This window comes from Camelus bactrianus, chromosome 6 (genome assembly GCF_048773025.1).
Source record: "Camelus bactrianus isolate YW-2024 breed Bactrian camel chromosome 6, ASM4877302v1, whole genome shotgun sequence".
Lineage (NCBI taxonomy): Eukaryota > Metazoa > Chordata > Mammalia > Artiodactyla > Camelidae > Camelus > Camelus bactrianus.
In genome coordinates, this window is record NC_133544.1 from 63,156,539 (window position 1) to 63,168,496 (window position 11,958).

The following is an 11,958-nucleotide window of genomic DNA, read 5'->3' on the forward strand; positions in this document are numbered from 1 at the left end:
TGTTTTTTGAATATTTGATCAAGAGCAATGTCTTCAAGAAGGTAGAGCTAGATTGTGGGCAGGAATTATGTCTTATTTATCTTTCTATACCACCTCCTCCCTGGAACCCCCCAGCAGAAGCAGAAACTAGCTCAGAAATACTTGAGCATGTTCTTGGCTTTATCACTAAAAAACATTTAAGAAGTGAATGATTGTATTTTGCATATGGTATAGCAGAAGGTGAGATGAACAACAGTGATGAAGAGACAGGACTATAAAGGCCATTCCATGGAATAAACAAAACTGTAAAAGGTATTGGCACTGTGGGGATGGTCAAAAATTTAACCTTTCAACAGATAAGTGCTTATATACGCCAAGCACCGAGATAGGTACCTTGGGGTCATGAAGGAAGCACCTCCTTAAATACAAACCCAAACAAGTTAAGGTTTTAAAGAGGATTCCATATAGTACTTCCCAACATAAAAAGATATGAACTAAAAAAAAAAAAAAGAACTATTGGTACTAGCAACAACATGTATGAAACTCAAAATTAACTATACTGAGTGAAAGAAGCCAGACAAAAAAGAGTATGTCTTTATTTGATTCCATTTATATAAAATTCTAGAAAGTGCAAACTAATCTATAGTGACACAAAGCAGATCGGTGGTTGGGGGGCCAGAAAGAGGAATTATAAAGGGGCACAAGTAATCACTTAGGGAATGATGCCTGTGTTCACTATGTTGATTGTGGTGATGGTTTCACAGATGTACAGTTAGGTCAAAACCTAATGAACGTACACTTTCAATACTATATGCCGAAATATCTCAATAAAGCTGTTTTTTTGAAAAATCCAAAACAAAAAGATAGAGAGGGAGGGAGAGGGGATGAATTCTAGGGCCTCTTGTGCAATTCTTTATTGCTCAGGGACACCAGATGGCATCTGATTGTAAAGTCCTTGTTCAATATTTTGCTGCAGTTTTAACTGCCGGGATGATCTATAGGTTCAACTTTCTAGTCCTATGTAGAACCGGCCTATGAAGCCTTTCACTTCACCTGGTCCAGTCTCCTCTTAGACTCAGAATGCAGCTTGGACGCCCTGTCTCTGCCTCCACTTGCTGGGATGTTGCCTCCATTCTAAATGATCCAAATTTTCTCTCCTTTCAGGTCCAGGTAAGATAAGACTTATTTCATAGTCTTTCCTATCTGTTCCTGCAGAAAAGAGTTCCTTACCTTCCTCAAGTTTCTTTGGTATTTGTAATCTAAACTGCGCTTTTGACACCTCTTTGCTGCCTTGTATTACATGCTTTTCATATGTATGTCTTACTTTCTCAACCAGATTATGAACATCTTCAGGGCAGGGACTGGGTCCTATTTATCTTTGTGTCTCTCCCAAGACACTTAATAAGTGCTTAATAAGTGTCAATTTTAAAACACCTCACTTTGATAGTCTTTCCAAAGCACTTGCTCAGCCATTATCTCATTTGATCATTACATCAACACTATGAGATTGGAGGAGCTAGAAATATGTTAGTTCCTCCTTTTGACAGATAAGGAACCTGAAACCCAAGGTCACACAGTGTTAGAGACAGAGATGGAACAGATAATTGCACATGACGGTTTGATCCAATTCAAGGCTTCCCATGGCTCTCCCCACTCCCCTCCTACCTGAAGAGGAGCCTCTGCTTCCTTTACCTCCTCATTCCCCAAGTACCTTAACAGCAGCTGAGCCAGAGCTTTGTAGTACCATTTTAGAAAAGTTGGCAAATATGAGACACGAAATTTCAGTAGATTTCTGATCAGCTCTGAGTCACCAAAGCGTGCTCGCTATTTTGTTCCAAGTGCCGTTTGTTAGGGACATTATGCCTGGTATTTAATGATGCTGCAATACAGAACCGAGGAAGCATAAATGATTTTTAAAAGCCTGAGAAAATGACAGCACTTTAATATTAAGCATGAAAGGTGGCAGTTGACAAGATGACCAGGGATATAAAATTTCTGCACTGGATCACACAATTCCTCTATATATTGCTAGCAGAATTCTCTAGTTGGGACTAGAAGGAAAGGTTCAGTTCTCTGCCACCCAGCACACCCAGCCCTGAGATTCCTTCCCAACACCAGCAGTCAGCTTCTTCTCTGATGCAAGAGATTTGATAACCTTGGTGCAATATACTTAGCATCAAATACTTTTAAAATAATTCACCTAATGACAAGGTTCCAGTCAGCTCTGAAAAAAGAGTATGGCAGGGATTAAGATAAAGAGAGGTGCGGAGACCTCCTTGAGAGGAGCAATGAACTTTGGTCAAAGTCCATAGCCAGCCTGAGGTCAAGGCCAGAAAGGAAGTCAGGAGAACTGTCCTCCTCCTCCCATCACTATCTTCTCTCCCAGCCACTTCCTGCTGGGATCCCCCATTGGCTGGAACCCGTCAGGGAATATGGGAACACTTAAGTCCTTAGTAGTCCTTACCTTCTACCTAGGGTGTTGAAGTGCAGTACGTGGATCTGGGGGGCAAATGAAAAGACATCCTCCGGCTCATTGGTCTAGAGATGGGCAGATGACCCAATCTGGCTAGCGAGACATATGGGAAAGTCAGCTGGTGCTTCAGGGAGACTTTCTTCCCTGACTGTTATAGGAAGAAGGCTCTTCCCCTTCCTTCCTCCTTGGGGTGCTGTTGATAGGATGTACTTCTTGGACTTCTGAGCCACCTTGTGACCATGAGGGGATTGCAAAGAGAACTGCAAAGAACCTTGATACTAGGGAGCTAGTAAAAGCCTCGGGACACGCAGCTCCAGACTTCTTGTTAAGCAAACAATAAATGTCCTTATAGTTAAAAAAAAAAAAAAAAGAAGAAGAAGACAGAGAGAGGCATTAATGAAGGATGAGAGGTAAAGGAGAGGGCAGAGGAGGAGCCTGGGGGAGGAAATTGGAGAGGAAGCCCACCCCCAAGGGGCAGGGCTGGCGCCTGAGTGAGGAGACGCGCAGGCAGGCTCCGGATGGGCAGCAGGTCTGGGAAGGCTCAGAGGTCCCTTGGGTCAGGTTTACACGCTGCAAGCCGCGACCCTGAACAAGCCATTTAACCTCTTTGCGCCTTAGTTTTTCCCTCTGTGAAATGGGTATGAGAGAGACTTCCTCACAGGACGCCGTCAGAACTCAACGGGGCGGGGCAAGACGAATAAAACGCTTGGCAGAGTGTCTGACTCATCGTAGGCCCTCAGTAGAAGTTGGCCATTATTACCATCTTCTCAGTGTCTGCTCTCAACAGGGGTAGGTACCCAGGAGAAAGGCAAAGAAGTCTTCCTACGACGACCCCCTTTCCCAGCCTGGCCTCCAAGACCTGGTTCGCAGGCGGTTGGGGTCTCAGGGCCCGCGCCCGGGGAGGGGCGGGGCCTGCCGTTCCCGCTTCGAGCGTGGCCCCGCCCTCTCCTCCCTCCCGCGCGGCCTCCCGCGCGGTCCTCCCGGGCCTAGCTTCCCGCAGCCCCTGCGCCTGGCCCGAGGGGCAGGTTCCGGATCCCGGGCGCGGGCGGGCGCCCGGTATTGCCGTCGTCGGCCTGCCCAGCCCAGCCCAGCCCCCTCGGCCCTGCCTCGGGAGCTTCCGCTGCCCCATGCTGTGCAGGTTTGCATCGGAGGGTCGGCGGGCGGCGCTGCGGGGAGGAGGAGCGCTGGGAGGGTCAACCGGGCAGTTCCCCGGTCTCCGGCCCCGAGTCCCCCGTCTGCCCTCGCCCTTGGGAATCCTTGGCCGCCCAGACGGAAGGAAAGTAGGCGCCGGAGAGCCCGATCCGCATTTTGATTCATCTAGGGCCCTGTAAGGGTCACATCTTGTGAAAATACCTGTAAAATCAATTTAACGTTCAGTGCAGCGTGTAAAGACAGCTCAAAGAATTTAAAAGACGCCTGAGTCAGAACATTTAAATGCTTGGGTCCTTGTAGCAGCGTTTTAACACGTCTGAGTGCAAAGGGTGGAGAATCGAGCCTGATTGCCGCCACCGTTCACGCCCTGTAACGCTTTAAAAGAGTAAAAAAAAAAAAAAAAAAAAAAAACCAAACACCCTAAAAAACCCCAAGTGGGTGGTTCCCCTAGGGAGGGAAGAACAGCTGACTTTTTTGAAATTTGGGTTGGTCCTCATTTCCTTGGGCGAAATTTGCCTGCACAATTTATTTGTAGGCTTAGATCAGTGATACACAGAATTGCTAAAACACTGAGCTTAACTAAGTAGTGGCTTTTGTTGACAAGTCGATTGTCTTATTAATTCTTAATGTCTCTTCCAAGGCAGGAATCGTTATCTCACTTTTGCAGGTGGAAAAAAGTTCGGCGCACAAAAGCCTTTCCCTTAAATTCACAGAGAAGCAACGGCTGAGCTGCAAATTAAGTCCTAGCATTCCGACTCGTCGTCAGCTGCGTCCCCCTCTAGACCGTGTTACAAAACAAATGAGTAGTTACTTTGATGTTACTCATAAAACGAGGGAGTAAACCAAATGTTCTGTGAACATGAAGTGTTAAATCATAATAACCTTCTGTGTCTGTTCTGCTCTGGGAGTCTCAGCTGCCCTTTGGAGTTTGATACTTTACAGAGAGGAGGGGGTGGAAGAAAAAAAGGGGGAAATAATGTCAAGGGAAGAATTTTGTTTCCAAAGTCCAAACTGTGCCCATCTTTACTGCCCCTTTGTGTTGATGTCATTCTTTTCAGTGTACTCCGTGTTCTGGCAAAACACCGACAGCTCACGTCGCGTCCAGGCCTCAGCCGCATTAATACACCTTTGCGTTTCTTTTGGCACTGACCTCCCTGTCAATCTAATTGTAATGCTCTTTCCTCCAGGTGCTCTTTATTAATGCTGTTATGTGAAAACCAGTTGGTGTTGTCCAAGTGTGGAATGATTTGTCACTCCTGAAGGATGTTTTTAGAGTTCATGATCAAAAACTACCAACAGATCTCAGATGAAAGGACAATTTAAAGAAGTGCAAGAAATTATTGTGGAATTTGATAGCTGAGTTATTTGACTGGAGAGAAAAAGCAGACCTTTGATTCCCACCCCACCTTTTCCCCCAGTTCACTCATAATTAGAAAGCAGCAGGTTAGTTTTAACCTTACACATAATGGAGGGGGGGAGCAGACACCCTTTTGTTTAGACTTGTGAATTGGCAAGTTTTCTTTCCCAAGGAGGCTCCTTTTCAGACAGGACCCAGGATGTGTGAGACAGTCCTTCCCTGTAAGAAGCATCCCTGAGGGTCATCCTCCCCAGCTTGCAGACAATAGAAATTCAAATCCAAGGTAGTTTTCTCCCTAGAGCAGCCAGCTGGTTTATTTATCTTTCTGTTTTCTTTTAGTCGGTTCCACAGATAAGAATCTCAAGAAAATCAGATGGCATCCGGGGATTTCTGCTCACCTGGAGAAGGGATGGAAATACTGCAGCAAGGTAAGGGTAGCCATTTGCAACAGGTTTGAGAACTTACCCAGAGAGATTTTATCCCTGCTCTTGCCTTCTATAATAAAAAGGATTTATAATGTTCACCAATATGGTTTCTCTCACAGAAGCCTAAGTTTCTAGGGAAACTAGAAAACATGAAATTCTTAAACACTCTTACTGGAAGACAGGTTACACCGACTCCTGTTCAGTCCCTGCTTGTGCTAGACTTAAATTTCAAGATGCTCCCATGCTATGTTAGCAAGCATATCCTGAAGACACAGGTGGCCAGTGAACTTTTTAAAGGCAACCTTCCTCCCTGTGTCTTGAATTTTTTCATATCTTGTTCTCTAAAATCTCAGATCTTTCCATATCTTGAATTCTTTCCATATATCAAATCCTTTCTATATCTTGAATCCTTTGAGAATTAAATCTTCTATATTTTGACCATTTCCATATTGATCTTTCAATGCCTTGGAGGGAAAAAAGAGTGATTTCTTTTTTTTTAATTGAAATATAGTTGATTTACAATGTTGTATTAGTTTCTGGTGTACAGCAGAGTGATTCAGTTATTTACATATTTATATTCTTTTCCATTATGGTTTATTACAAGATACTGAGTATAGTTCCCTGTGCTATACAGTAGGACATTGTTATTTATCTATTTTATATATAATAGTTTGTATCTGCTAATCCCAAACTCCTAAATTACCCCAACCTTTCCCACTTTCCCCTGTGGTAACCATAAATTTGTTTTCTATGTCTGTGAGTTTCTTTCAGTTTTGTAAATAGGTTCATTTGTATCATATTTTACATTTCACAAATATAAGTGATAGCATATGGTATTTGTCTTTCTCTGTCTGACTTACTTCGCTTAGTATGATAATCTCTAGGTCCATCCATGTTGCTGCAAATGACATTCATCCTTTTTATGGCTGAGTAGTATTCCATTGTATACATATACCACATCTTCTTTATCCAGTCATCTGCTGATGAGTATTTAGGTTGCTTCCATGTCTTGGCTGTTGTAAATAGTGCTGCTGTGAATTTTGGGGTGCATGTATTATCTTTGGATTAGAGTTTTCTCTGAATATATGACCAGGAGTAGGATTGCTGGATCATATGGTAAATCTACTTTTTGTTTTTTAAGGAAACTCCATACTGTTTTCCATAGTGGCTGCACCAATTTACAGTCTCACCAACAGTGTAGGGAGGATTCCCTTTTCTTTACACCCCCAAAGAGATTTCTTATTCTCTAAAAGGACTTTGGTGTGATGGTCCAAAGAAGGAAATTTAAGTGTTTGGTAATTAGGACTAAAACAGGAGAACCTAGCAGCAAGCATGTGAGAAAAGAGAGAGGGGAAAAAAGCCCCTTGAGCATATGGAATGACCATAGGATCCCAGTTTTTTGCACGTTTTCTTGTGTGTGTGCTGTTCTGCATCCACGTGGGTTACTCAACTCTATTCACAATAAGGAGAATTTGGTTAGCTAAATTTTTTATTTACTCTTAAGAATATACCTTCTCTCAGTCTTGCTTATGTGACTAGAGATCACATCCAAAGTTGAAACTTTACATGTGTTTTTTTCCCCTTCCTCAAGAACTCTAGTTATTCTGTGTGAATGAGGCATTTAGGTACTGTGGTGATTCCTACCAAAGAATTCCTTATTCTTGATTCGGTTTGTCTAATATTTTCCAACTGCATTTCCATTTTCTAAGATCTTAGTTTTTTAAGAGACTCATTCCCTAATTCTTGATTAATGTCCTGTATATAATATAAATGCTTGTTACTTTGAGTATTGCCTCTAGTTTATTTGTGGATTTCTTAAAAAATTTTATTAGATTTAGAAAACTCCCCTACCAGAAACCTAGGGGGGTTTTGCACATGACTATTAAGCTAAGAGTTATGCCCAATTATATAAATTAAGAGTCCATACCTTCTTTATGTTTCTGTCCCTCTCGGGGATGTGCCGTTAAGTGTGCAGCAAACAGCTTCCTCCTTGTAACCTGAGTGAAGAGGACCTGTTACAGAACCCACACTTCAGCAAACTGCTGCTGAGTCTCTCACAGCACATGGATGAGAGTGGCTTAAGCCTCACCCTGGCAAAGGAGCAGGCTCAGGTAAGAGCCCTGCAGGAAGGGCTGATAGGGAGGAAGGAAAACTTCTCGGAGGGAGAGTTCTAGCTGGGATTTTTTTTTTTTTTCCTAGGCATGGAAGGAAGTGCGACTACATAAGACAACATGGTTGCGGTCTGAGATTTTACAGAGAGTCATTCAAGAGCTGCTTGTGGACTACTATGTGAAGACACAAGACACAAGTGTAACTTCTGAGGACAAAAAGGTGAGGCAGGAGAGATCAAAGGGATGTTGGTACCAGCTGTAGGAATGACCAGGCCAGCTGTGGCTTCAACTGATTATATGATCTGGGGGAAATAGGAGCTTTGAATAATGGGTGTCCAAAAAGAAAGGGACTATAGTTATGGGAAAAGAGGTAAGTGTGTTGTCAGGGTTTGGAAAAGAAAGATTGACAGGAGAAGGCACTGGCAGCTGGAAAGTTATCTGCAGGGGATGACGTATGTGAGGACTTTGAAAACGTGTGAAGAACTGGTTCATGAGGATGGAGGAGGTGGGATGGGAGAAGGTTTCTAGTAACCTCTTTGTCTTTTATTCTCTCTCTCAGTTTCATGAGACCCTTGAACAGCGGCTCCTTGTGACTGAGCTGGCCCGGCTCTTAGGTCCTACCCAGGATGGGGAGGCACCTCCACTGCTCGGGCTGGAGAAGGCGGACCTGCTGCAGCTCATGCCGCCCTCAGAGGTTGGGGGTGGGCAGATATTGGGACTAAAGAAGCGAAATGGCTTAATTTCTCCCGTATATTTAAACATTTTTTGTTGTTGTTGTTGTTAAGCTCTATTGTTTCTGTAAAAACAATACATGTTCGTGGGGGTCGAACTCAGATAAATAAGAAAAACGTTACAAGGATGAAGGTAAAAGCTGAAATACTACATTTAGCAATAAATGCAGTATTACTGTCTACAGTTTGACATGAATGGTATTATACCCTCCGTGCTGGTATGGAGAGTATAATCCATTTTCACGTAGTATATTTTTGGACTTTTTTTAAAGTATATTATTATTTTCAAGTATATATATTATTTCTCAAATAACTGTAAATAAGATACCTCCTGAAGCATTCTAAGCACAGTGTCCAGGGACATGGTTAGTGCTCAGTCTTCTTATTATATCATTAGTTTAAATCACATACAGGATTCCATTGTATGGATGTAGTGTAATTTGTTTAACCTTATTTATTTATTTATTTTATCGAAGTTGATACTTTATTGATAGTTGATTTACAATGTTGTGTTAGAGTCTGGTGTACAGCATAATGACTCAGTTACACGTATATATTATTTTTCATATTCTTTATCATTATAGGTTATTACAAGATATTGAATATAGTTCCCTAGCTTAACTTTATTGATTGATAGTAATTTAAGGCTGTTTCTACATTTTTGCTGTTAGAAACCACACTGATATGAGCAGGCTAGTTCATATGTGTCTTTGCCCTTGTGTGGTTATTTCCCGAGTGTTTGTGCTTGAAGTGAGATGAGCAGGTCGGGAGATCCACACATAGAACGCACTGGCACCTACTGCCACGCTGCTCTCCAGAGAGCTGCTCTCTGCGCCCCTAGGTCCTCACATTTTCATCAGTGTGGGATCTTGATAGTCATTCTATCCTGTGCTAATTCGATTGGCTCTAGGACTTTGTGTGGATGAGAGCCCGGCTCCCGCAGGAAGTGGAGGAGCAGCTCAAGAAGAAATGTTTCACTCTGCTCTGCTACCACAATCCCAGTTCAGGTGTGTGCCGGCTCTCTGTGTTCACAGCTGGCCTTCAGAGAGCCTTTTGAGAGCCTTTTGAGAATAATGTGTTTGAATTTTAGATTTGGGACAGAAGCTGGGAAGCATTGGAAATGTTTATTTGTCTGTCTCCTTGCCAGCAGAACAAAAGCAAGGGATTTTGTAAGGACTCCTTTTCTTCGGCCAGGTGCCGAGCAGCAGTGTCCTCTTGCTGCAGGAAAGGATGAGTTCGTCCTTCTCAAGAGAATCAGAATAAAATAGGGAGGAAAGTTCAGGCTGATAGGTGTTCGCCTTGTCTCTATTTCTATGATTGAAGAATTAAGGGCCAAGTCTGGAATCAAAAGTAAGAGTAGAGAGAACTCATTTATGAGAACAGGGCCATTTTTAACAGGCCATCAGAAGAAAGTCTGGAGGAAGACAGAATTTGTAGGGTGAGATGTAGGATAGGGGCACTGAAAAGTGGCCTTAGAAGGGCAGGAGCAATTAGGGTCTTCCTGTCCAGCCCTCTGTCTCTTTGCCCAGATTCAGACAGTGAAACCCTGAAGGCAGCAAAGGTGTGGAACCTCGCAGAGGTCCTGGTGGATGAGAAGCAGCAGTGCCAGGATGCCAAGAGCCGGCAGAAGGAGCAGACGGTGCTGCTGGAGAAGAAGAGTGCCACCTACTCCCAGGTCTGCCCGGGTGGGGGGCGGCCTCCTTGCTCTTTCATCCTGACCCCGGGGCCCCTCTGGGGAAGCCAAGAATTTCTGACCTGCCTTCTTTTTTACTGTCTTCTGTTGCCACCCTCTTCCTCCTGCCTCCTGGGGGCTCAGGTGCTTCTGCGCTGCCTGGCTTTGCTGCAGAGGCTCCTTCAGGAGCACCGGCTGAAGACTCAGTCTGAGTTGGACCGCATCAATGCCCAGTACCTAGAGATCAAGTGCAGCGCCATGATCCTTAAGCTGCGGTGAGCTGGGACCCCCGTGGGTCTGAGGGACTCTGTCTCACACACCAGCCCCTCCAACCCTCGCCCTCATCTCTCTCCTCTCCGCCCTGTGGGTGTTCAGTAAGTGTCACATAGCAGTATTAGCCTTTGGATTACCCCAAAGCTTTCAACAGTCTTGAGTCTTTTATTTCAAAGCCTTCTGAAATAGGTGCTTTACTGTGAGCCCAATTGCTCAGGAATTCAGAATGACCTTGTTTATCCGGTCACTGCTCAGCCCATACCTTGACCATGGGCAGGTCCTGTGTCCCAGTCCTAGGGAGCCTCATCTTGACAGTTCCTTTTTCCTTTGGTCAGGATGGAAGAGCTAAAGATTTTGTCTGACACTTACACTGCTGAGAAAGTGGAAGTTCATCGTCTCATTAGGTGAGTACTCCCAGGAGCCTGGTACAGCTATTCAGAGCTGGTTCCCATACCCTCCAGGATCTTTTTTTTTTTTTTTTTTTTTTTAGTTTCTTTCTTTTTTTTTTTTTAAAGACTTCTTTTTGGAGGTGGGGGAAGGTAATTAGGGTTATTTATTTATTTTAATGGAGGTACTGGGGATTGAGCCCAGGACCTTGTGCGTGCTAAGCATGCACTCTACCACTGAGTTATACCCTCCTCACCAGGCTCATTCATTTTAACGTGTTCCCATTCTTGTCTACTTTCTGAGGGGCCAGATCCTTATATTGTATCCTCTGTGCCTGGGCTCTTAGGGACCGTTTGGAGGGGGCCATTCGCCTACAAGAGCAGGACATGGAGAAGTCCCGACAGGTCCTAAACACCTACGAGGTCCTTGGGGAGGAGTTCGAGATGCTGGTAAAAGAGTACACCCAACTCAAGCAGGCAACTGAGAACAAGCGCTGGGCCCTCCAGGAGTTCAGCAAGGCCTGCCGCTGAGCGTTGGTGAAGGCGTGGCTTCTGCACAGGGGTGCCTCCTCCTCCTCCTGCTGAAAGGACCACCTCCACCTGAGGCCGTCTTCACCCACGGGAGCGTGGGGACGCTTGCTAGGAACACTGCAGTTGTTTAAGCTCTCCCACCTGATTTTTCTTCCTTGTTTACAATGACTGAGTCTCTTCTGGAAAATGTAACAGATTTATATAATTTTATGTACAGCTATTTGCCAGTGTCAGCCCTGTACCATATTTAATTATCTCCTGAATAAAGTCATGATGTCGTGTCTTAGGATTTTAGTCACTTTCCTTTGGGCAAAGACAGAAAAAGAACATGAAAAGCTATATGGATAAGGATGGGGAACTGAGTGGGTCCAGGGACGGACCCATATGCTTACACACAGGGCGGCGATAGGAGTGCCCGCCTGCCCATGTGGAATCAGAGAGCCTTCGTCCTTAGAGAGCAGGAGTGGATTGAAACCGGGCTTGCTCTGGAAGAACTATACTCTCCCGAGGAGTGCTGGATACTAAGGTGGGTAGGGAGCTATTCTCCTATGTGGCTGTGCTCTTGTTCCCTGTACATCCCCTATTCCACCTTCATTGCCTGCACCCTACTCATGTGAACGTGTTTACCTCCTGCCCCAGCTAGCGCTCGTTCTAATCATTAAGCCAGAACCTGCTAGTTTTTTAAAGGAAAACGTCTAACCTCGAGATGGTCCTTAATCTGAGGGGCTGTGAGGGACATACCCCAGCTGCTGGTTTCCGTGGTAACTGATGAGCCAACCTGATGTCAATTCCCCCTATAAATTGTAGCCTCCTTCTTCCCCAAGCTGCGAAGATTGCTGCCATGTCCTGCCTGCTGTCTGCCGACCGC

At 44.5% G+C, this 11,958-nt stretch overlaps 1 protein-coding gene across 3 annotated transcripts; it reads left to right on the forward strand.

Moving 5' to 3' along the window:
* The first annotated feature begins 3,180 nt into the window (after nucleotides 1-3,180).
* HAUS4 (HAUS augmin like complex subunit 4) lies at nucleotides 3,181-11,376 on the forward strand. 3 transcript variants are annotated; one of them, XM_074365788.1, is made up of 11 exons: nucleotides 3,391-3,590; nucleotides 4,792-5,047; nucleotides 5,301-5,389; nucleotides 7,355-7,497; nucleotides 7,586-7,717; nucleotides 8,057-8,191; nucleotides 9,139-9,235; nucleotides 9,758-9,903; nucleotides 10,045-10,175; nucleotides 10,509-10,577; nucleotides 10,907-11,376. In XM_074365788.1, the coding sequence occupies exons 3-11, from the start codon at nucleotides 5,335-5,337 to the stop codon at nucleotides 11,088-11,090; spliced, it is 1,092 nt and encodes a 363-aa protein (XP_074221889.1). In that variant the 5' UTR covers nucleotides 3,391-3,590; nucleotides 4,792-5,047; nucleotides 5,301-5,334; the 3' UTR covers nucleotides 11,091-11,376. The 3 variants fall into 3 exon arrangements, with proteins under 3 accessions (XP_074221890.1, XP_074221889.1, XP_010953013.2); XM_074365789.1 differs by lacking the exons at nucleotides 3,391-3,590; nucleotides 4,792-5,047 and adding an exon at nucleotides 3,181-3,241; XM_010954711.2 differs by lacking the exon at nucleotides 4,792-5,047.
* Nucleotides 11,377-11,958: the final 582 nt, after the last annotated feature.